Source organism: Periplaneta americana, chromosome 8 (genome assembly GCF_040183065.1).
Source record: "Periplaneta americana isolate PAMFEO1 chromosome 8, P.americana_PAMFEO1_priV1, whole genome shotgun sequence".
Lineage (NCBI taxonomy): Eukaryota > Metazoa > Arthropoda > Insecta > Blattodea > Blattidae > Periplaneta > Periplaneta americana.
In genome coordinates this window covers 139,636,526-139,662,398 of record NC_091124.1, presented here as the reverse complement: position 1 = coordinate 139,662,398, position 25,873 = coordinate 139,636,526, and the positions used below count along the sequence as shown (strand labels likewise).

Genomic DNA, 25,873 nt, shown 5'->3' with positions numbered 1-25,873 from the left:
TGATATTTGTCGACTGATATCCTGTATTTTCTTAGGTTAAGCATGTCATAAAGAGTTTTGCCACGTTTTTGTAGTGTGTAACATCGAAATTGTCAGAAAAACGAAAGGCTAGGTTCTTACAAGAGTAAAAATGTCTAAAAATGAAGCAAGAGATTTGAATGAACGTGTATGTTCTCTTATTTGAATTCTTGTTACTTGTAATAGTTGGTGCATTTTTTCCGGGAAAAGTTTGTTTTACAGGTAACGCTATGTGAAATCTTGTCCTATATAAAAACGTTGAAATGCAGTGTTTTGAAATCATGTTTACTAGGGAAAACGGTAATCATTCTTTTATTGAAACTCTAGTCTTTGCGTATTATTATTATTTGGACATTTAAAAATTAATGATTTGAATTTAAACTCCATACTTACTTTACTTACTTACTGACTTTTGAGGAACCCGGAGGTTCATTGCCGCCCTCACATAAGCCCGCCATCAGTCTCTATCCTGAGCAAGATTAATCCAGTCTCTATCATCATATCCCACCTCCCTCAAATCCATTTTAATATTATCTTCCCATCTACGTCTCGGCCTCCCCAAAGGTCTTTCTCCCTCCAGCCTCCCAACTAACACTCTATATGCATTTGTGGATTCACCCATACGTGCTACATGCCCTGCCCATCTCAAACGTCTGGATTTAATGTTCCTAATTATGTCAGGTGAAGAATACAATGCGTGCAGTTCTGTGTTGTGTAGCTTTCTCCATTCTCCTGTAACTTCATCTGTCTTAGTTTCAAATATTTTCCTAAGCACCTTATTCATTTAAACTCCATTGCAATAAAAAAAATGTGCTTCAGAATGCATGTTTAATTTGTTCTATTATCTCGAGGGAAATTTCATTCTTAACATATGTATTTCAATCTTATTTAATTAAGATACTAGAGATTAGTAATAAAATTAATATGGCAGTAGTGTTGTATCATCTGTGTCAAGCATGAGTACCTAATTTTGATTGTTCAGGTGAAATGTTTCAGTTTGTATATTTTAAGAGTGAAATGTGTAAATGAAATTACTTTGATTTTAATCTCAAAATTATGCCCTCTATGAAAAATCATTTAGTTGATGACGATTATTATTATTATTATTATTATTATTATTATTATTATTATTATTATTCTCGATCCGGCCAATACTATAAACCACGTTATTTCAACTAATTTGCTTTAACCCTTTTCCAGTATTCTTACTTTAAAATTGAGGATTGGGGACGTTGTTTTCATGGCTCCCACGTTTCTATCAAGGTCGTAAGCCTTGAGATTAGCTCTTTCACCCTCCAAACCATTGGAAAATATTTCTTCTTCCATCTCAGCGACCACTGACTATTGACAATAATTTTTCACCCATAATCCAGGATTGGGGCTTGTTGGTCCAAGGAGATATTTCATTTCTCTCCTACCGCCCATATCTGGAAGACATTTCCCTATCTGCTGCTTGTGGTCATATTATTATTATTATTATTATTATTATTATTATTATTATTATTATTATTATTATCCTAAATCCAGCCTACTATGAATCACATTATTTCAACTGATTTGTTTTACCTTTTTCCAGTATTGCTTTAAAATTGGGGATTAGGGACATTGTTTTCATGACGCTCATATTTCCATCAAGGTTGTAAGCCTTGAGGTTAGCTGTTCCACTCTCCAAGCCGTCAGTAAATATTTCCTCTTCCTCCTCAGCGACCATTGGCCATTGACAGTTTTTCATCATAATCCAGGACTGGGGCTTGTTGGCTCACGGAAGAAATTTCATTTCCTCCTACCACCCATATCTGGGAGAAATTTCCCTATCCACTGCCTGGTAACATTATTATTATTATTATTATTATTATTATTATTATTATTATTATTATTATTATTATTATTTAGCAGTTTTTTATTACACAGCAGGATGACTTTCCATTTTAAATAAGCGTAATGCTTGCATTAATTCATGGTTAGAAAATAATTGTAACTTGTTAAATGTCTGCCTGCAGTAAAACAAATTTCATGAAAACACATTTTCATAGAAGAAATGTGTTATACTGCTACATGGTAATCGAAAATACATTTTGATGTATTTTATCTGTGTGGTAAATAGAGTTGAATTATTTTTAGAGTATTTACAGAGAAAGGCACATGAAAAAGATGTTACCCCTGGCGTAAGGTGACCAGATTTTCAAGTCCAAAAATCGGAACATGGGATAGTAAATGAATGGTGAATTTTTTATATAGGTTTACATGAGAAATATAAATACGCAATAAAGATGAATAGTATTATGATAAAAAAACACATTGCATTACATGGATACAATAACTAAACTAAAAACAAAAAAAAAGTAATTATTATACATATTGGAATCGATTGCATGTGTTGGATAGATTGGTCCAGAAGGGAGTCAGTTGACGTGTTGTGCCTTTGAGAAATTAATTACAAATTCCATCTGATCGAGTTGCTTTCTTGTCTTTCACCTTGAGAATGGCTGCTTTTATATCCATTTTGCTTATCAGCTCAGTGTGATACAGTTCTCATGGTGATTGAGGAGAGAAAGGAGAATTATTTTTCCCAAAATTCCATTAGGATCTTCGTGACAGTGCTGGTTAACTTTTTTATAAGGGCAAGAAAGTGCTCTCTGTTAGCATCTCTTGAGCTTGAATTTTTCCTTGCTCTTCTGTGATATTAGTTTCCTGTTCAGACTGTTGTTATATACTTTCTTTTTCTCTGCATAGAGATTTAAATTTGCCTCTGCGGTCTGTTCATGCTCTGTGCAGGAGTTTGAGTGTTTCTTTTCACTGTTTATAGCACTCAACACAAAACCAAAGATTGGCTGCTCTTTGTCTCCGGGCAATGAGTGATATTTGTATATAGCTTTCTATTCTTTTCAGAGCAGGATCTAGTTGGTCCTATTTAAGGAGGACTGTAGCGTCATCAATTGCGAGCTTTCCAGTTGTATTCCCTCCAGCTTTCTTACGACTGTAGGGAACCTTACTGTTTTGGTTGACTACTCTGCTTTATTAGTGTAATTGTAGTTGTTGAGGAGGAGAGGACTTGTCGTATGAGTCGTGTAAAAATGAAATCTTGTAGCATCAGATTACTATATCACACAGAATGAAAGCATTAGTCACTTAGCCAATCACATGGCTTATAACTCTCTCGCAGCCCAATCACAGCAGGTTGGAATACTGGCACTGCCAGCTCCTCTTATTGGCTACCACCCATATTCAATTTAGTTTTGAAATGAATAAGATGAGTTATACTAGGAACCAGGGCCGCCGAGAAGGGGGGGCAAAGGGGGCAAGTGCATATGGGCCCATGAGCAGTAAGGGCCCGTCAGATTACTTTTTATTATCACGAATAATTATTCACAGATACATACTGGTACTATAGCATTTTGTAAGAACATTTGTTACAGGAATGTGACATATTAACCAACAATAGTAGAATTAATACAAATTACCACTTCATTATGTAAATGTTTAACTTTTATATAATAGAATATCGGTTTCCCACGTTAACAATAATCAACACGACACTTGCTGCCTCCAGGATTTGCCTGAAATATGTTTCCATCGCTTGTACCGAACACGTTCAATTGGCTTGTCCTCTTAACTACCAACCCCTGCCGGCCCACCACAATATGCTAGTGGACTCTCCCAAATCCAAGCCGGAGGATTACGTTTCCTTTTCAGTAGGGCCTACATAGTATGTTTCGTGACGAAACTTTCGTCTTTTCGTTGTTTTTCTAGTAAATTCTGCTCATTAGTGTTAGAACCATAAGTTGGGAGCTGAGAAGCACAAGGAGAGACAGAAAAATTGGAAGATATTAAGAAAGGGAGTAGAACTTTGAAGTTGGTGTGAAATTGAGCGACCTTGGAAAACTAAAAAGCAGCAGACAAATTGTGTCACTGATTGTGTTGTTGGAAAACAAGAGCCTTTCCAAAAACAATATTACAGTATTTTCAAAACTCAAGAATGGAGAATGTGTTCCCAGAGACTGGCTAGTGTGGAGTGAAACAAATCAGGGAAAATAGTGCAGTGACTGATTTGTTTCACTCCACACTAGCCAGTCTCTGGGAACACATTCTTCATTCTTGAGTTTTGAAAAAAAAACAATACTGTAAAGGTGCTTGTTCCGTCATTTAGAAGGTTATTAGGCAGGTTGGGGGTACTTTTTCGAACGACACATTCAATGACACAATTTGTCTGCCACTTTTTAGCTTTCCAAGGCTGCATGTTACCTGCCATGACTCAGAGTTAGGAAGTGGTGTGTGTAAATTTGTTTCACTTGCACATATTAGCACATTAACACCAACTTCAAACAAAATGAAGGAAATAAGAATGTATTCAGAGTAACAATGTGCCAAGAAAGACTGAGTAACCTTGGCCTCCTTAGTCTGGAGAGCGATCTTGCTAGGTCTTTAAATTTTGATGATATAATTGATGATTTTGCATCAATGAAGTCAAGGAGAGTTGTTTGTTGATGTTGGCCTGCAAGTCAGAAATTACAGTTTTAAGAATAGTGTTTTATGAAAACGAAATGAAACAAACAACAACGAAAAGACGAAAGTTTCGTCACGAAACATACTATGTAGGGCCTACTGAAAAAGAAGCGTGAGGAATATAATATATTGTGCTAATGTGAAGTTTTGCTAAAAGTTTTCAATGTAACAAAAGTGTATATTTTTAGATTCGTACCTGTGTATGGGGTTATTTTTTTTTATTTATTTTGCAAATAATTATTATGGTCAGAATAATTGGTAACTTATCATTTTTAACTTTTTTTCAATGGGGCCCAAGCACAATATTGCACAGGGGCCCATAAATCCTGTCGGCGGCCCTGCTAGGAACACTGTAGTGGTAACTGATTGATTATATTGCCAAATACATAGTTCGCATCCCTTGAAAACATTACTATGAATATATAACGATCTACACAGGGATAAATCTTAACCAGACAGTGGATTTTCAGTGTTTGTCATTTGCAGGGAGGGCATTAAACTCATTACTATGCTCCCTCCATATGGCAAGGGATATAATGTCTAGTCACTGTGTAGAGACCGAAAGTCTACTGTCTGATTATATCATCTTGGCAAAATTCAGGACAAATTGACATCCTGAAATGCCTCTAGAAAAATCTAGGACATGAAGTCTAAATTTGGACTCATGGAAGAATTGGGACAGATGGTCACCTTACTCTGGCATCTCATATTATGTTTATCAAGTAAAAAAAAAAAAAAATTCAATTTCGTAATTCGGGACTAACTTTTATACCTACTACGTGGTACCAGATAAGGTGCTATTTTCATATTGTTCCCTGTATATTGCCTCTGAAAGATAGATGTCAAAATTTTTTTGTTAGAAGGTTACTTATCAATAACAAAATTGTAAAATATTATTTCACAATCCCTTTTTGTGTGCCCTTTATCTGCAAGAAAGGGGAAATATTATGTTCAAAATTGGGAAGGTTGTATTATAACAGTGTGTTCATTTTACTACAGATATTAGTTCGAAGTATTGAATTTACTTCCCGGATGTTAGTTGAAAATAATAATGAGTAAAAGTTGAGCTGAGATTAATATGGAAAACATGTCACGTTAAAAATGTCTTCATGTGTTAACAAATTTTTACATTTACACTCTTTTCACAGTTTTAACATAAGGACTTCTTTTTCTAGGTCGGAAGAATCAACTTTGGATATCAGTGAGGATATGTGCCTAATATGTACCAAGAATTCAAGAAACAAAGACAAGTGCTCAGACAAAGGGACAGAAGTTTCTACTGAAGAAAGTGCAAAGAATTTGTCAACTTTTTCAGATACAGAGTTCCATTCCACAAAAACTAAAGTTAATGGGACTATTGAGAAAACTGCCAATAATGTTTCACGATTAAAATTTAGAACATCTTTATCTGTTTGTGATGCTAAAGGGGATGATGCAAGAAATAATTCAAATTTGAAATCGAAATTATTTAAATGCATTTGTTATGAAGATAAGATGCAAAAAGTTGTGAATGGTTGCTCAAGAAGAAAAGATGACTTACTTAAATCCCACAGTATCACTAATAAAGAAGCTCTTGAAATGAAAACTAGACAAATATCAGAATCCACAAATTCCATCCAAAGTTGTAAAGAAGATAAAGTTGAAAAACCATTATTTGAACTTAAACAAGAATATAAGGAAAGAGTCAATAATTCAGAAAATAATGACTGTTATAGATCTTCAGTTAATATATCCTTCAAAAGTAAGAGAACCAATGAATTAAAAGATAAAGATGAAGACTCTTCATTTCAGACCACTTCCATTCTTCATACTTCTGTAAATAAAGCAGATTCTCAAATTCAAAGTGATCACAGCAAAAGTGGCATCATTAGAAGCAAATTGTTGATAGATACTGGCAACTACAGCTTAAGATCAAAAGAAATTCAGAAGCAAGGGAAAGTAACCTGTAAACTTGGTCTTAAGGCCAGTGGATTGTTCAGTAGTAAACATTTAAGAGATAGTACTAACAATAAATTATTACACAGCTTAAACAAAGAATCATTTCCTTCTCATCCAAATGGAAATAAGGCTGAACAAATTTTGGATGACACTAAGCATGTGAACACTGCATTTATGTCCTCTTCAGTTAAAGAGAATAATAATGTCCATTCATATTTAATGGCTGACATTCCAAAATTATTGAATCCTGATGATAAAGAAACCAAGACACAAGAACAGTCGAGTAAATTACGATTTCAGAAAGAAAATAACATTAAAAGTTCATTTGAACATGTTGAAATTACTGACAAGCCAATCATGTTGGACACAGATGAACTATCAAAATCTCTCTCTCATACCAATTTAGTCTCTGATGTGAAATTTGGTGATAAAATGAAAGCAGCAGCAGTATTAAAATCTCTGCATGACATTCAATTTAATTCCAATATAAAAAATCTTAGAAAGAAAGCATTCAATGTTAACATTTCGTGTGAGAAGTCTCAAGAAAATTTAGATAATGTTAAACTAAAGAATAAGTGGCCAAAGAGAGAATCACATAATAATAATAATAATAATAATAATAATAATGATAATTTGCATTCATTTAAGTCATGCATCAAACCATGCTTTGTAAGACTAGAAAGACTTCCTGCTAGCACATTGTCATTAACCATTGCTGGTGACAAAGTTAAAAGGGAGTTACGAAGTACAGCTTTGAAAGTCCAGCAAGCTTGCATTTCTTTTCCATTACCAAATAATTTTATTAATGTGGTTCCAAATGGAAATAGATTAATCAATGCAACTGCAGATATTACAAGAGACTCGAGAGTAGAAGTGAAACAAACTACTAATGCTCCATCTGTTCAGTTTATTTCAAAACAAGACAGAAGATTGAAGCAAAATAATAAGAGTACAAAAAATTCAAAGCTTCAAAAGAAAGTTATTAAAGTTGTTCAAACTGGTCAAAGTAAGAAGTCACATTGTCGTGAGAAGTGTGTTAATTCTTTCCATAGAAAACACTTGAGAAGGAAAAGTGGTAATAGAGATACACAGAATGAATCATTAGATAATGTGCTTCAAAGTAAATTGAATTTGGCCAATGAAATCAGACCATGTTCTGTTTTACTTGAAAAGTTGGATCAAAGAATTTTAAATAAATATTCTGCAAACTTGCCAGGTACTTCTTTAGATATCAGACAGTTATACAAGTTGAACTCTACAAGAAAAGAAAGGAAATCGATGAAGGGTGAGGAAAAAGGCCATACTTTATGTCAGAAACGTAATAGTAGAAACAAGAAACAAAAAGAGATTGCTGTTGAGAGAATACCATGTGTAGATGGTGCATTTGAAAACACTTCATCAGATGATTCGTCAGAGAACAAAAGCAGTTTCTTTTGTCAGTCATTAGAAAAGTCCCCAGTTCCTAAGAGGATTAAAAGGCAAAAATCTGAAGCTGAGAACAATTTCTCACCTGCTCATAGTACAAAGACAGGGTCAAATGTTTCTGTTTCATTAGAAAGAATAAAGCAGAATTCCATAACTCCAACAAAGAACTTAACAAGAAGACATTCAGTGTTCCTATCTCAGACACGTAGCCCAAGTAGATCACCCAGAAAAAATGTATATCCTCCACTTGCAATTAAAATACAGAAATCTCCGAGTAAGAGAAATGTAGATTCTGAAGGCACCAATGAAGAAACTTCTTCAAAGACACCAGATGATTCAGAACAAGACAGCAATTTCAGCAAATTAAGGAGCCACAAATATCCTGAGAGTGAAATGATAGACAGTAAAGTGAAACATGCAACTGTTGCACATATTCAGTCTACCAACAGCCAAAAGGAACAATCAAAGAATATGTGCAGCATATTTAGAAAAAGAAAACGGAAGTCGATTTCCTGTTCTCCTGAGCCTGGTTACATATCACATCAAATGATTGCAAAAGTTTCTGTAAATGTAACATCATCTTGTGGACATGTTGATACAAGGACTGCAGAGGACCAATTTGAAACAGATGCTGATTCTTCAGAGGATTTCATGTATGTGATGGCAACCACTTTCAACACCTCTTGTTCATATCCTCTAGGTTAGTAAAGGGGCTGATATTAGATACATATTCATTAACTTCAGCCCCTTGTAAATTTCAAGTCACTGTAAATTTTTAGGAAAATATTCAACAGTAACAATTTATTATGTTTTATTTATTCCACTTATGTAAAATTATAATATTTTTCTCTGGTACCATTGTTTAACGAGACCAAAGCATTTCTAACGAAGGTATTTCAGACAATTTCCAAATTTAGACATTTAAAAATTATCTCTTAAATATTTATATGTATACAGAGCTTTCAGCTCAGCTCCTGACCTGCAACATGCAATCAAGACGTGCTTGCAAGGCCAGTGAAGACTGCATCATTGATCTGTAACCTCCAACATATTTTAATAATTGGGTGCACACCAGAGGGCTGCATTGGAGTTAAATAGCTCGCTTGAATTCGGTCGAGTGTCTCGCCCTCGAGTGAGATATGATCTGTCGTAACATGCTCGTAAGAAACACAAAGCACAGTACAAAGTCATCTCACCGACATGCCTTAACTTGTATGAAAGGCGACAGATAAGATACACAGATGTCTTGGTCAGACTGTAAAAAATAACTTTATTTTCTGCGTTCATGACAAACATCTAATGGGACGGTGCTGCAACGGAAAATGAAATAATTTTAGAAAAAAGTTTTCTAATAATTTTTTGTTAGCGATGTAGTGATAACGTAGAATCTCAAAGGAAATTTTAATCTGTCAGTTATTGTGCTGTGTGGAAGAGTTCTTGTATGTTTATTGTGACTGACTGACCATAACACAGTACAAATAATAGTAATGTTTTAAGTTACTTAGAACCTTAGGATATCCAACTAATTCATATTTAGTTCAAGGAAAGACCAAAATATTGTATACAAAAAAGAGGGATTGAAATAAAACAAATTTACGTGTCCAAATTGTGATATTAAATATACATTTCCCTTCCGTCATTTTTAAGTGTTTGTAATATAACAAGATAGACTAAAATAAAGAGTATTTGAAACAGTAGTTAATGGAATAAGTCAACTTAAATTATAAAGAAACATATTTCTTCAACAAAAATATTCCCATGTTAATTTTTTAAAAAATCACATCGATATGAAATTTTTATGGAATCGCTCTTTTATATGAAGTATCACATAATCAGATCTTCTTTCTGGACAAAATTTACACACGTGTCTTCAGATGAGTTGTAGCAGAAGAGAATGACAACAAAGTTGAGCAATGTTTACAAGAAACGTAACCCACATTTTCATCATCCTGTGAAGTCACAAGTAAGAATTTGTCCCACACATCACTCTTCATCAGTGGCGGCCAGTCCTTAGGGGCCACCAATATTTCGTCACCCATAATTTTTCTTTCACATTTAAAATACGTAAATTTTGTTCAAGACAGTGTACTGGATTCATAATTGCTTCAGTAAATTTCATCACATTACGCGACGTGTGTCAGTAAAACATAAAAAATTGTATGACGCAAAATATTGGGCCCGCGTCAAAGGGCCCCACAACTTGAATCATTTTGTATTGTGTTTGTTTTGTGAAGGATTTTGGATAAGGGCGAAAATAGCAATGGCTGACGCGCCCTTTTTAAATCCCACTAACTAACTAACTTCACGAAGTTACCGTTACAGGTATATGCTTCGTTGGGGCCCGTCCAAGCTGGCCCGCCTGACGGACGGAAGGAACTGTCTCAGATATTTTTGTTCTGTGAACAACCATACAGTTAATGGTCTGACTGAGGTTCTAAAACAAAGTCTACAATCTTCCAATTTAGAAAATAAACTCATAGCTCAAGCATTGGTGCTGCAGTAATGAGTGGAAACCAGGGTGGGGTCCAGACTTTGATGCAGAAAACATTTCGTTATTTCCTTTCCTGCTATGCCCTCCAACTTAATTTAGTTACAAAAAAATACATATTCATAACGCATTAAATAATTGAAGTTGTTTTCTTTTGCAAATATTACAGGATTCATAGTATTCTTCGCCACTTCACCTAACACAGTGATCTACTGCAATCTGTATGCAGTAAGCACATACCAATCATTTCAGCAATACGATGGAACTTTCAGTCCCGAATTGTATCCTCCGTTAAGAGAAATAAAGCAGAGTTATTTAAATGGTTTGAAAGAATTGAGATGGAGATGACTCAAATGGATATAATGATATAACAGTGAGGGAAGCTTTTGGTCTAAAAAAACTTGTTAAATAATAATGATAATGAATTTTTGTTTTTATGAATTTATTTTATGATGAAACACGTTGATATATTATACAATATAATATGGATGCAAACTGCAGATAGATTGAGCATATCTGATGCATTACAACATTTTGAGTCAGCTGTAATGGAAATGAGAGAGAACACTAACAGGTATGAAATAAATGTCGATGAGGAAGAAGAATGTTCATTTCCTCCAAGGAAAAAGGCTGAAACTCAGTAGGCAAGTAAACTTGTTGGCAGATGCCAAAGAAATATGTGATGTCATTATCAACCAATTCAATTACGTTTCCTGCAATCACATTATATTTGGCAGCTTTAATATGCTTGATCCAAAGAAATTAGCATCATATAGAGATAAGTTCCCAACCGACCTGGCTTATATTTTCGTAAAAAATTACTGTCCTTTAATTTCGACAGAAAAATTTATTAATAAAATATCAGTGTTTTATCGAAATGATACATTTAAAGACATTTCCTCTGTGTGTGATTTGTTCAGTTTTTTTTATGGATTACTCCATTGAAGATTCATTCTCTGAAGTGGGGAAAAACCCTTTGAATCCCACTAACAACACCTGTTTCAACAGCTGTGTCAGAATGGAGTTTCAGCATATTAAACAGGATAAAAACATTTCTCAGAAACACAATGGGTCAAGATAGGCTGAATTCGTTGGCTTTTTGTTCTATTCTTAAGGAACATCTCCATCCAATTCCGAACTTAACAGGTCATCGAAAAGTTTGCCAGGAAGAAGGACAGATGAACACATCTTCTTTATAAATAATTCTGCAAATTGGCGAGTTTAATGTTGAATTTGCGTTATTATATAGGTGGCAGTTTTAGTTATATTATTTTAAGTAGAAACAATTAACTAAAATAAAATAAAAAATCTAGGTGCACTATTTAAAGCATATCGCAAAATGTGTGAAATATCTAGTCCCACCAATAAAAATGATAACGAGCCGCCACTGCTCTTCATACCTTCTTTAAAACTCAACTTGTATTCTTTGTTGACTAGTTTCAACTTCAGCACATCTTTTAGCTCACTCGGCACATACCGGTCAAGGATTTATCGCTCGCGAACTTTTACCCATCATGCTTGTGCACTACCTATCGGATTGTGCTATGAACTAATTGGCGCTCGAGTTTTTACGTCCGATGCAGACTTCTGGTGCACACAATTACACGTTTATTTTATAATGAGTACTGACCATGTTTTAGAAGTTCAAAGTGATGTCCGTCTATATTCACTCATTTCTTTTATCTCTCTACAATAAATATTTTGTATAAAATGGAGTGGAAAGTGCTTTTTCTGAATGTTATGGTGAGGAATAATCCCACCTTGATGTACACTTGAACCAGAATCCTAATAGTCTGTAGTTTGTGGCTCTACCAAGAGAACAAACTCAGTTTCAAAGACAGGTTTGTACCAAATTTAAAATTGGTTCAAGACACAGTTGAGTTAGTGATGAATGGAAAAGATATGACACTGTCAAGATTATCATTCAGTTTGTCAAAACGACGACACCATTGTTGTGACATTTGTTTGTTGTAGCCTGATAGTATAGAAATTACTAATGCCTCTCTTCTGAGTTTACAACACATTCTTTCCTTTATAAAAGTGGAGGGCAAAATGAATGCAACCCACAAGACAGAATTTAAAAAGCATCTATATACTGTGAGAAGGGTTGCACTCTACAGTGCAGTGACGGATGTACACACAGTTGCGCTATTACACTCCTACCTATCATATGTAATTAGAAGAATTCTTTCATGTGATATTTAATTAATTTTTCAAAGCAATTTCTTCGAAATTGAGATTTATATCTGTGCATTCTATTTTCAGTTGCGCAAATAAATGAGCAACGCTTATGCTGGATCTATGACTGGACTTTATAAATTTCATTTTAGAAAACAGCTGATCGCACTGATAGGTTGATGAATATATACTCATTATTTTTTAAGCAAACTGTCTAAGCAGGGGATATGTAGTACTGGACATCTTTTAAAAAATGTTAACCCCCAGCAGACCTTCACATTCTGCTTTAAAGAAGCTATCATTCTGAAAATCCAGTACGCCTATCTCTAACTGCAATTCTGGGATAACATTTTCAATTTCAACATGAAAAAGAGTGACAAAAATATTGAAATTTTTCTCCATCCTTTGAAAATCACTGAATCTGTGTTCTTTGAACTTGTATAATAAGTGATCTATTTTAAGGATGTGCTTACTTAAGTTAGCATCCTGAATATTTGTAACTGATCCTAAACATGAGAAATGAAAAAACTGCCTTTCTTGTAAGTGTGATTTCAACAACTGTAGTTTTGCTATAAATTGTTTGACAATATCCAACATGTTAACAATATTTTGGCCGCGGCCTTGCAAGCGGAGATTGAGTTCACAGATATCAGTGAGGAATGCTATATCTCTGATCCAGTCGTCTTTTTTTAGTTCATCAATAACTGTTTGCCTGAAAAAAGAAAAAAACATCTAAATAGTAAATTTACATTTACTATGGAGAAATTAGGTTGTTGTTATTACCATTAAAATAAATAAAAGAATCTACCCTTTCCTTCATGAAATCATAAATTATTTCTCGCAAATTGAAGAAATGCTGAAGTATTTTGTCTCGACTCAGCCATCTAACCTCTGTATAATACATATAGTCTTCATAATCTCCAGAAAGTCTTTCAGCAAGTTTTTAAACTGACGATGCTTTAATGAATTTGATTTTATCTTATTCGCTGTATTTATCACTGTATCCATAATATGCTTCATATCAATAGTTTTTGCACATAAGACTTCCTAGTGTATAATGCAATGAAATGTGATTAGTTGTTCATTACATCCAATTTCTTTTAGAAATGACATCAGTCTGCCGACAAAACCCCTTTTTTCTCCCAATCATAGTAGGTGCACCATCAGTAGCAATCCACACGAGTTTCTGCCATTGTAATTTTTTTTGTCTCAATGGAGAGAGCATTAAAAATATCCTCGCCCGTTGTTTTTTCTTTTAAAGGTATTAGATCTAATAAAAACTCGTGCGTGGAAATTTCATCTACACTGCAAATGAATATTGCTAATTGAGGAATGTCACAGATATCAGGGCCAGGGAGAACGCAACAAATTTCTGACATATTCCTTGTACTTTTTTCAAGATAAACAGCAATATTTTCGATTTTTCTTGCAACAGAATGCCTCGGCAATCTGATGTTTTGAAATTCTTCTTCATATTCCGGACACACTACTTCTGCTACTTTAGTCATGCAATTCTTTAGCAATTCCCCGTCGCTAAAAGGTTTTAATGCACGAGCTAATTCCCAAGTAACGATATAACTGGTAGTACATAATTTATGGTTTTACTTGGTTTGTTCTTCTGAACTTCTAATGACGTTTGCCTATAGTTCTTTTAGTTGGTTAACACATTCCACATCTTTAAACATAGCATACAGTTTCATGTCATTACTTCGAATACACACAAGTATACTGTAGAGTACAGTATGTGAATATTTGAAATGAGAATCTGTATCAAAGCATTTGTTTTCTAATAAATGTAAGAATTATGTTGTAACAACATTACCATTAATGCTAAGAAATGAAAACATAACATACTTTCGTTTTGTGCTCAAGGTGTTGTTTGAAATAATACCTTTTTATACATGTAATATGAAACCCCTGCATAACTTTACAACAGAGTAGACATCTTGCATGATCTCCCATAGAAATAACAAAATATTTCTGTTCCCAGTCTTTTTGGAAATGTCGTTTATATCCTCTCAATTCAGATGCTTTTGTGAAAGACAATGTATCACTAATGAAGCTCCTAAGTACAGCAATCCAGTACAATCCGCCATGTACACTCACAATATTTTCGTAGGGTAGTGGTAGGGGGTAAAGTTGATGCTTCGCTGAGGTCTGATGTCACTGCGGTAATGCCGCAGGAATGTCCACCTATGCTTTATAACTTGGCTCTAAGAGATATCCAACCAGTGTCACATTCTAGGTCTAGACGCATAATTATACATGCTACTAGATGATGTGTCTCTCGGTTTACATCCCTGAATGAAATGTCAGTCTCAAAGTAGTTGCTCTCCTCAGGATTGAAAGGGAATGTTGTACTCATAATAGCAGTTGGCACTGGAGTGGCAAGAGTAAAATCTTATATATTTGAGGCATTGCTTGAAATGGACAGAAATATGAGTTTTAAGGTAATTATACCTTATCCACAGAACTATTACGAGATAATTTACAAATTTGGTTCCCATTTAGTGCTTAATCTGTATGTAGTAGTACCTGTCATCACTAATTTATGCAAGAATTATACTAGTGATCAGGGGCTTATTTTGCGGGCTACCGGGGCTACCGGCGGTAGCCCAAGGAAATTACAAAAGAAAAAGTTTATAATATAACATAATGTAATAATTTTGTATTATTAGTTTTACCATAGTAATTAAAATTAAAGTAATTGTTAGATATATTTTGTGTAATAATAGGGTCAGCGGTAGCCCAAACCCTTTAACCAGTATACGCCACTGCTAGTGATTATTTTTGTTATGTTACTGTAAGCATAAATGTTTAATTTTGTGCATTTTCAGATCCAGTGTATCAAAGAAGAGGAGTTTATTTATTCGAGGAATCCACCAGATAGATGATGTACAAAAATTTGGTATTTGCAGCATTTCTGAATCTAGTAAGATTTCAGATGTTGACAATAACTTCTCAGATGAAAGTGCCTGTAGTTTTCCACTGAACAATGAGACCAAAATAAGAAGTGAAATTAACTCTAGTGTATGTTCACAAACTAAAAGCAATGTGTGCAATAAGAATGTGAGTGTTTTGTTGAATGATGTGCCTGCATCAAGTGCATCAGAAGCTGAAGACATTGAACACGTATTGAGCATAGCAGAGACTGGGTATATACCCATTGATAAGCAATCAAATTTTTCAGTTTTAGGAAAATGTCCTGTAAGTGTGCCAGAATTGGAAACGGAGAAGACTGAATCAGATAATTCACAAGACTTCACCAAAAATAATACTGTTAGTAGAATAAAAATAGCTGTAAATAGTTCTTTAGTTACAACTCAGTGTACAAAAGAGAGAATAATTGATAAAGAAAGAAAGAGAAGTATTGATATTTTCTTTTCTGATGAAAGTAATTCTGTATCTGTAAATACACCACCAGGAATGTCTGTAAAAGAAAAGTTTGTGCAAGAAAACATGATGCCGGCTGTTCAGAATGTAAATAGTGGGTCTGCATATACTACAGAGACTAATATAAATATTTTGGATAAAAAAGTCACAAGCAATCATTCGAATATTTTATGTGCTGATAGAACTATGGAAGAAGATTATTGTGACAGTGAAGATTGTGAGTATGATGATGGCATTATAAGTTTTTACAATGAAACCATGATCCAGAGTATGTCAGAGCAGTTGGAAAAATCACCCCAAATTTCTGTTCATTTTAATAAACAAGAAGCTTTAGAATACCCATCACAGAATAGTTCAAAAAATGCGACAACTCGTATTTATATTGGAAACAAGAATGAAACGAGTGAAACACTTTGCAAAAAAAGTAACATCTTTTGGTTAAGTATGACAGATGTGAGTAAGAATTGTAGTATATATACTCCAAAATACAAACCACCCTCAAAGGAAGAAATTTTGACAAGTTTATCAGAATTCGGTATTCCAGAGTATCGTCATCAAGAGCCGTTTGTTAGTAATATTTTGGATGTAACAAAGAAAAAAGAGGTTGGAAATAAGACTCTAAAAATTAACAGTGCATCAGTTATTGACTTGCAGCCTTTTATTGTAAATTTGCAAGAAGTAGTCGGCATTGATACATGGAGAAAGAAATGGTTGCAAGAATTCAGCTGCACACCTCAAGGAAGTACAAGGCATAGTTTTAGCCTTGATCTTTGTAGTATGAAACCAGCTTTGGCTGGTAACAGAGAAGTGATCATTACCCCGTGTAAGCTACCTCCGAGTGTAACTGAGGTAATGTTGTGGCTTAAAAGAAAAGAGTTGGCAAATGGACAGAAATTACCTGAAGGAAAACAAAGAGTTTGTGTAGAAATTGGAAGTAATAGCAGGAAAATGGTAATTCCACTAAGTCCTGGACAGGATTGTGATTCAGATGATAGCCTGTCTCTGACTCCTGGCTCCCCATTGACTGCTGGCAGTGTGAGCTTTGAAGAAAACGTAAGAGATACTGTAACTGCGGCACATAGTACTCCAGCAGTTTCTTCAGCATCGCCTCAGCTTTCTGTTCCTTCCTCCACACCTATTCTTAAAAGTAAACAAAAATCTGTTGGCACCTGGAGGATGCTGATGAATAGGTCAAGAAAAGGGCTCAACTTCAATTTTCCAAATCAGGAAACCATTTCTCCCACCTTGCCATCTATAAGAGAAGATGATGAAGCAGTTGAGACTACTATAAAACAAAATTCTGAAAATGATGCAGACAAAAGTGCTCATACAATCAATGATAGTCCAAAATCTAATTCAATCAGTGATGTTTACAAGACTGCTGTTGAGAAAGATATCAGCACATTGGAGGCTAAGGAATCCATTGCATCTAGCTCGAAAGTAAGTGCAGTTTATTTGAAGCTATTTCTTGTCTTTCGAAACAAAAAATAGATCTAAATAGTTCTGAAAGTAAAATTGATTTCTCCATTTTGTGTCATTACTATACATTTTTCCATCTCATTGGTTTTATAGAATGTGTAGCTCCTTTTCAGAGCTTTTCCCAGTGTTAAAATTCTAGTCAGAAGTTTCATTAGAAAATATATCAGCAAATCTTTCAACTGGCGAGCTACCTTTGGTGTTGCCTCCCCCATCTTGCATAAAAATAATAGTGTGTTCATAGTTGCGTTCTTGCAAAGCTGGAATCACGCGTTGCACAAGCAGGTCCCTATAACATGCAGATGTCACTGTTCACTTCCGCGAGGTGTTCATGTGTTTGATTTTTCCTGCGCCCATACCATGTTCTGGCTGCTTACAGCACCATATTTTCGCCTAATGGCAAGACTTGGAACTAATTATTTTTTTGGCATAATTTGCAAGCGCATTGCTTAATTAGCATATCTATGAGGTTTCACACTCCTACAATCATTGCAGTTCGTGCTGTGCCACACTGAATACCGTCAGTTTAATTATAACCACCTGGTAGGCTATATACAGTATTAATATTGCTGATATTAAGGTTTGAACTATAGGGTCCTGCATATCAGAAATGGAAAAACCATAGAATGAAAATCATGTGCAGCTTTTATTATTGACTGCAACTGAAAATAGGAAGAATAATTTATAAAATTAGATTTCTTTTACTTTTTAAAATATTGTTACAGTGCAGATTTTCTCTGGCTAAACTGCAAAAATGAAGGAAACATTAACATTTACAGTGAATACAACTGCATTTTAGTTAAAGCTTCAGAAAATGCACATTTCGTTAAAGCGTAAGTTTAAATAAGTCCGTAAATAGATTTTTAAAACGTAGTTGTTAACATTATTTAATAAGTAGTAGTAATCATAATAATAATAATTCGAGTTTGATATATTTGTACTCACTACTATACAATTCCTCTGCCATGATATATATTGTTAAATTACTGCTATTGCTGGTGCTTAAATAATGTTGACATTATGCATAATCCCGTTTATCTTACATTGCACAAAGACTTGGGAAATTTGAGTATTATTTTTTGTCTTGTTTTGAGGTCTAACATTGAACTATTTGAATGTGTGACGACCAGCCTCATGGTCTAGTGGTCAGAGCTTCTGGCTATAGTTCATGGGGTCCCGGGTTCGATTTCCGTTAGAGCACAGGAATTTTTCCTTAAAGGGGATTATTCCTGTGTTCGTCCATGGTCTGGAATTTAGGTTAAGTTTAGATTTAAGACCTCTCCTGGCACTACATTATCATAATCATCCTAACACATCATCGGGGTAATGTAACTCTGCCTTCCAGGCGCCCCAACCTCAGAAGTGGGTTACAATTAAGCCACAGCCAGGAGAGAAGACCAGAAATGTCGAAAAGACAACCTGGTGGCATTGGATTAAAAAAAAAATAATGTTTGTCATTGTTCACACATTGCCTCTTTAATATATTTTCTAACTACTCCATTGTAATCTTTAGGAGGGTGAAGTCAATATTGCTTAGATTTACTTCATTTGTAGACTTAAAAATGTTTGTTTTTATTTATTTTTGTATCCTTTTCTGGATATATTTTTATATTTGTTAACCATTACATAAGTTGTGTTTCTCAAAAAGTGGAGCATGAACCTTTATCAGGTTGTGAAATCCCGAAGTATCATTTAAAACGCATTTATTGCTACTGATACATATTATTTAATGTCTAATTCCCCTAATGTGTGTAGAAGTAATTACTATCTTTCCTTCACCTTCCTCAATCTGTTTTTCTAGGTTAGACTCTTGTAGCTCGATTTGGTTATGAAGATGCTTCCCCATCTCCGTTTTCCATGAAATTATACTTCGTCAGCTGGATATTTTTCTCTGAGAAATTTTACGTGTGCTTTCTAGCTTGTTCCTTATTTCTTTATTTCGAAACCTCTTAAATGTAATAGATGAGTTGTTTGATTGGACGTAGAATTTCACTTGAGGTTCTTGAATTCCCAAGTCCCTTTTAGTTACAATTTGGGCATTGAGTCGGTATTATATCACTTTGTGAAACTTTAGCTGCTGAGTTGAGTTTTAATTAGAGCAGGTGTTAACAGCACTACAACTGCGGTTGTTTTCGATCTATTGTAACTCTATTTTATACCATATTCCTAGAGAATCCTGATTGCTCTGAGAGCTTCAGTATCTTCAAAGCAAGAATGCTATGCTAATCCTGAGGTTTGGGAAAAGGAATTAACTTGAACTGTAGTTGTTTATCTTATAAATTTATTATTTTTTTCTACACTATATCAAATTTCCCTTTACGCTACACAACCAACAATCTAGGCTTACCATTAGCTGATTGGCTAGTGTGATGGATAAAGTTGGTGTTGAGGCTCTCCTGTTTCCTATGCCATTCTCTACTCAAAGTCATACTTCACAGTGATGCATCTACAGATCAGATGATTCATGGCAAACACAACAATGATCCACATCTGTGAGATACTCAATGGGCTTCATTCATTGGACTTTGCTCAAAGTTACATGTAGCAATAAATTGTAATCATCCATCACCATTTAATTGGTACAGCCATTAGAGTTTGTAAGGACCTTCTAATTTGAATAAATAAGGAACTGTAGTATTGTGCTTTTTAACAGGCTTCTATCAGTAAGGAACTGCTTCAACATCAGATTAATATGATCCTGACCACGCCCAAAGGTGTGAGAAGAATGGACTCTAGCTGTCAGATTGAAGGAAGTACCCCAAATAATACATATGGTTTTCGGATGTCACTTGAAAATCTGCAAGAAGTGAAGGCTGTTTCTGAGGTAATTTATACATTAGCTGTTCCATTCTCGTCCCCACTCCTCAATTTCGTGTCATTTGATAAATATCTCCTTTATGTTTTGTATATGTTACCCGCAGGATTCTTCTGAAGAGGATGGTTTACTGTGTTACCTGTGTTTTGTTCTCTCCTCTTCTTCCTTTACTGTGTTCTACTTACTTTGTGATACTACTCCACTTTAGAAATCCAGGTATCTATCTGTAACGAAAAGTAACGAAAGTAACTAATTTAAGCAATGGTAACGAAGAGTAATTAATTTAAAAGACTCAAATGATTGTGGGTAACGAATTTGGGCATATTGTTCTACTTCATTTATTTAATATTGGTTAAGATGGAGCTGAAACAGCTGGAGTTGCAAAAACTAATGTTATTGGAAGAAAAAGTTGAGGAGCTGTAAGTCCATTTAAATGATCTGAGAACTGAAACAAGTCTAAAGATAGAAATATGATTAGTGTTTTTTCATTGTGCTTATGAACAGTTATTAAGTTGTAACTATAAAGTAACTAATTTTTGTTTCACATTTTCGGTAGACACCCTTAAATAACAAATATTTCTCTTTTATCAATTTAACTTTGGAAACATTTATTTCATGATAAGCAAACCATGTTAATATAAAGAATCTCTCATTAAATAACTAAGCCTGGTTTACAGTATGTTCGTATTTCTGTATTGTGATAGTTTATTTCACAAGGATGGATCAGTTTGCCTTTATCAAATAAATCTGATGCAAGTGCCCACTGCAAGCTCTTCAACAATTGTACGAGTACAGTAATAGAACAAAGTAAATTCATCTTTAAAGCCGAAACAGAAACAATGAAAGTCTCTTACTCAGCTTGTACACATCACATCTTTTCAATAATGTTGTATTTCTAATTAACCTCAAAGCTGCTCTTCAAGCAATAACAAATTCCAAACCTTAATTCACAACAGTGACAAAAAATGGAAAAATGGTAAACACTTGAAATAAATAAAGAAAAGAATTGGTCCTGTCACTTAAAAGAGAAACTTTAATAACAAAAGAAATAGCTGTTGGTAATATTTACCAAACATGTTCTGAGAAACAAAATCCTTCGGAAAGAAAATGTACAGCTGTCAAAAGAAAAAGTGGCCGCTCTCCTGAAACAAACTTCCCTTCGGGTATCTTTGCTACAATTCGGAGACAGGCGATGTTACATGTTGTTGGACCACGTTGCCTGATATCTACAGTTATAATTGAAGTATTCTGTGTGTTATCGATAGCATAATGGTAGCGTTCAGGCCTCTTATTCATGAGGTCCTGCGTTCGACTACAACCACGTGCTTTTTGTGTTCTTTTTTGTTCTGTTTTTGAGAGAGACAAACTATACATAATGGCTCCTTTCTCTTTTACGATTATTTTAGTAATTAACATCAGGTTCATTAATATATTATGCCATGACTTTATCATTATGATATTGTGGCTGCAAATGGAAAGAAAAAAGATTTTATTCTCAATAAAAATATCTTTCGTGGCATAAACAAAACAAATTTACTGGCGTCGGCCTTAAAACATTCAAACAATTAAGCGTTCAAAAAACAAAACAAAAAGCCACAATTCAATATTTAGTCTATCTTCCTCTTATCTCGATCATCTTGCAGTCGAGTGGGCATGGAATTGAGTAGTCTTTGCAAATAGCGACTGTTTTTAGACACGGTATTCCAGGCATTCTGAACATACATACATAAGTGTTCTGTCCATGGGCAGGTCTTTCATTGCAAACCCAGCAATCTCCAATCTTTCCTATTTTCTGCCTTCCTCTTACTCTCCGCATATGATCCACATATCCTAATGTCGTCTATTATTCTTTTCAACCAGAGACCCAACCAATTACTTTTTATCTTTCTAATCAGTTTCAGCATCATTCTTTCTTCACTCACTTTTTCAAACACAATTTTATTTCTTATTCTATCTGTCCACTTCACACGCACCGTTCTTCTTCCACATCTACATTTCAAATGCTTCAATTCGTTTCTCTTCATTTCGTCATAATGTCCATGTTCCTTCCCCATACAATGCCACCCTCCACACAAAGCACTTCACTAGTCTCTTCCTTAGTTCTTTTTCCAGAGGTCCGCAGAAGATCCTTCTTCTTCTATTAAAAGCTTCCTTTGTTCATGTTTGCAGTTTTTCTTGGGAAGGATAGGCCTAAATGCGGTAACATCCCGTTGCTTTCCGCACACCACTATCTCTTTCGCATCTTATTAAATTCCAGGGGGCCCAAGCGTGGAGATGAGGAGAGTGGATTTGACTAATTGGGCCCTCCGGACTTCACCGAAAGTCACGGCAAGGGTTAAATATTAATTCTATCAGGATGTTTGACCCTATCAGAGATCGGGAAATCTCAATTAGCCTTTGCCCCCCGCATCCTGGACTAGCTTTTACGAATCATCAGAAAATCTTAGAGTGTGATTGGGCCAATTTTTCCGAAAATGTTTCCACACTTTTGCCCTCATAGCTCAGCGGACGAACGTCGGAATTTAGATGTCAACGTCTCAGGTTCAATTCCTCGTTACTTCTTTTCATTTTATTGTGGTTCAAGATAGTATAATGTAATAATACAAAAAGAAAAACTAATAGCAGTATTATGCAACTGGATTTTTCCAAACCTAATATTAAATTTATGTTATTTATATCGCTAAAGAACGATTACAATATAAATAACTTGAATATTATTTATACAGTATCACTAAAGAACGATAACAGAATATAAATGATAAATATCGGTTTGTTTAATTAATATAAGATATTATATAATACTTATTTAATTATCTAAATAAAATAACCTATTTTACAAAGAAGGATGTTTATTTGTGTTATAATAATTACTTACATAAAATACAGATTATTTATATTCTGAAAGAACAATAACAATATAAATGATAACTTGAATATTATTTATATTGCTAAAGAACGATAACAATATAAAAAACGTGAATATTATTCATATCGGAATTTCACAGATTTATTACAGATGTATTTAAGAAATTGTAGAAGAATAGTAATTAGTAACAGTGTCCTATTTATTCTTCTTGGAGCCAAATTTGTAACTTTTGAAAGTGTGGTTACTATGTTGAAGTGTATGTGTTGCAACGGATGCTTGATTTGTTATGTATGTGAGTCAGTTATGGGATGCTTGATGTCGTTGCAATGTCGTAATTATAGTTTGATTGTGTCTGTGTGACTATTGTGTATTAATTTATGATGTATGGTACGGAAAGCTGCATATTTGTGTTATAGAAGTGTTACGTATGTGTGTTGTTAATGTTTTTGTATGTTTCAAATTGATAACTGATATTTGTTTTGCAATCGCAATGCCTAATTTACGGATTGTTTATGTTTTGTTTACATCGCGTAAGCTAATTTAATTTTCTTTTCCATTTCTCTTTATGCTTATCTTTTTTGTGTATAAAACTATAGCCCTAACATACATATGTAAAATAGGGCTAGCCCCCATTGGAGATACTGTAGCTACAATAGTAATAATTATTATTCATATCGTTATAAAACGATAACAGAGTACAGATGATGACTTGAATTTTATTCATATCTCTAAAGAGCGATAACAAAATATAAATAACGTGATATCCATCAAGAACGATAACTGGATATAAATGATAATTTGAATATCATTTACATCGCTAAAGAACGATTAAAAAATAAAATGAAAACTTGAAGGCCCGAACCCAGAACCTTTGGATCATTAAACAAGCACTCTACCGCTGGTCTGCGAGGAGCAGATATGGAACACTTTCATAGTTCCGGAACTGCTTGTACAAGCACATGCATCGTGTAACATCGCCGCTACCCGAAGTGGACTTTGAAAATATTCGCTGTTCACGAGTGCAGCCACATTTTTTTTTTGACAGCTGTACATGATACAAACATAAAAAGAAAACCTCTAAACATCAAGGAAAGAAGTCGACCTGGTTGGCAAGTTGGTATAGCGCTGGCCTTCTATGCCCAAGGTTGCGGGTTCGATCCCGGGCCAGGTCGATGGCATTTAAGTGTGCTTAAATGCGACAGGCTCATGTCAGTAGATTTACTGGCATGTAAAAGAACTCCTGCGGGACAAAATTCCGGCACATCCGGCAGACGCTGATATAACCTCTGCAGCTGCGAGCGTCATTAAATAAAACATAACATTCAAGGAAAGAAACAGTAGCAGTATTCTGACTATGAACGACATATGACTGTCTTACTAAACAGTTGTACTAAATATTCTATTTATTTTTTATTTTTTCATTTTATAATCACAGGTACAGTGCATTAAACTTTAACCCATTTGGTTTCTTGACTCCCAATATCAGTCATATTTTGCAGTTGAATAGAGAAGTCTGTCTACATATTGGTGACTTCTGTCCATGTCTTGTTGGTTACACAGTACAAAGTGTTCCTATGCAAACTAGTCCTGTGTAAAATTAACAAGAGAAGTTAAATATTATTCCATCATATGACTTATTTTTAGTGTAAAATTGTACAGTTGTCAATTTACATTATATTAGTAACAGCGTGAACGTTTTCACCATACATTATGGCATCTTCAGGCATGGGTTGATGATATCTAATGAAAAAACAATATATTGCAATACATAGTGAGGGAAAGCATATTAAAATATACAAGAAATGTCAAAGTTAGGAATTTAAAAACGGTGAAAAGACTTAATGATACATGTAAAATCACAAATTTTTATAATTATGCATATTTAACTGAAATAAACGATTTCAAATATATGGAGGTATGTGTGCGTAAATGCTATAATTGAAATGATTGTGTTTCAGAAAATAAAATACGGACATGAACCAAAATGTGATAATTTTGTGGTTATAAGATAATATTGGAATGTATACTTACTTACTTACTTACTGGCTTTTAAAGAACCCGGAGGTTCATTGCCACCCTCACATAAGCCCGCCATTGGTCCCTATCCTGAGCAAGATTAATCCATTCTCTATCATCATATCCCACCTCCCTCAAATCCATTTTAATATTATCTTTCCATCTACGTCTTGGCCTCCCTAAAGGTCTTTTTCCCTCCGGCCTCCCAACTAACACTGGATTCGCCCATACGTGCTACATGCCCTGCCCATCTCAAACGTCTGGATTTAATGTTCCTAATTATGTCAGGTGAAGAATACAATGCGTGCAGTTCTGTGTTGTGTAACTTTCTCCATTTTACTGTAACTTCATCCCTCTTAGCCCCAAATATTTTCCTAAGCACCTTATTCTCAAACACCCTTAACCTATGTTCCTGTCTCTAAGTGAGAGTCCAAGTTTCACAACCATAAAGAACAACCGGTAATATAACTGTTTTATAAATTCGAACTTTCAGATTTTTTGACAGCAGACTGGATGATAAAAGCTTTTCAACCGAATAATAACAGACATTTCCAATATTTATTCTGTGTTTAATTTCCTCCCGAGTATCATTTATATTTGTTACTGTTGCTCCAAGATATTTGAACTTCTCCACCTCTTCAAAAGATAAATTTCCAATTTTTATATTTCCATTTCGTACAATATTCTCGTCACGAGACATAATCATATACTTTGTCTTTTCGGGATTTACTTCCAAACCTATCTCTTTACTTGCTTC

The 25,873-nt window shown here is 34.5% G+C and overlaps 1 protein-coding gene across 3 annotated transcripts in view; it reads left to right on the top strand.

The window, feature by feature from the left end:
* Positions 1-25,873, top strand: part of PolZ1 (DNA polymerase zeta catalytic subunit) — a 303,982-nt gene that overhangs the window by 120,935 nt on the left and 157,174 nt on the right. For all 3 annotated transcript variants that reach the window (XR_011333618.1, XM_069833727.1, XM_069833728.1), the window contains exons 11-13: positions 5,697-8,537; positions 15,388-17,383; positions 20,073-20,243. Coding sequence is in view for 2 of the 3 variants with exons in the window: in XM_069833727.1 (XP_069689828.1) it covers positions 5,697-8,537; positions 15,388-17,383; positions 20,073-20,243 (5,008 nt within the window). In the remaining variant the exon portion in view is untranslated. The remainder of the gene's footprint in view (positions 1-5,696; positions 8,538-15,387; positions 17,384-20,072; positions 20,244-25,873) is intronic.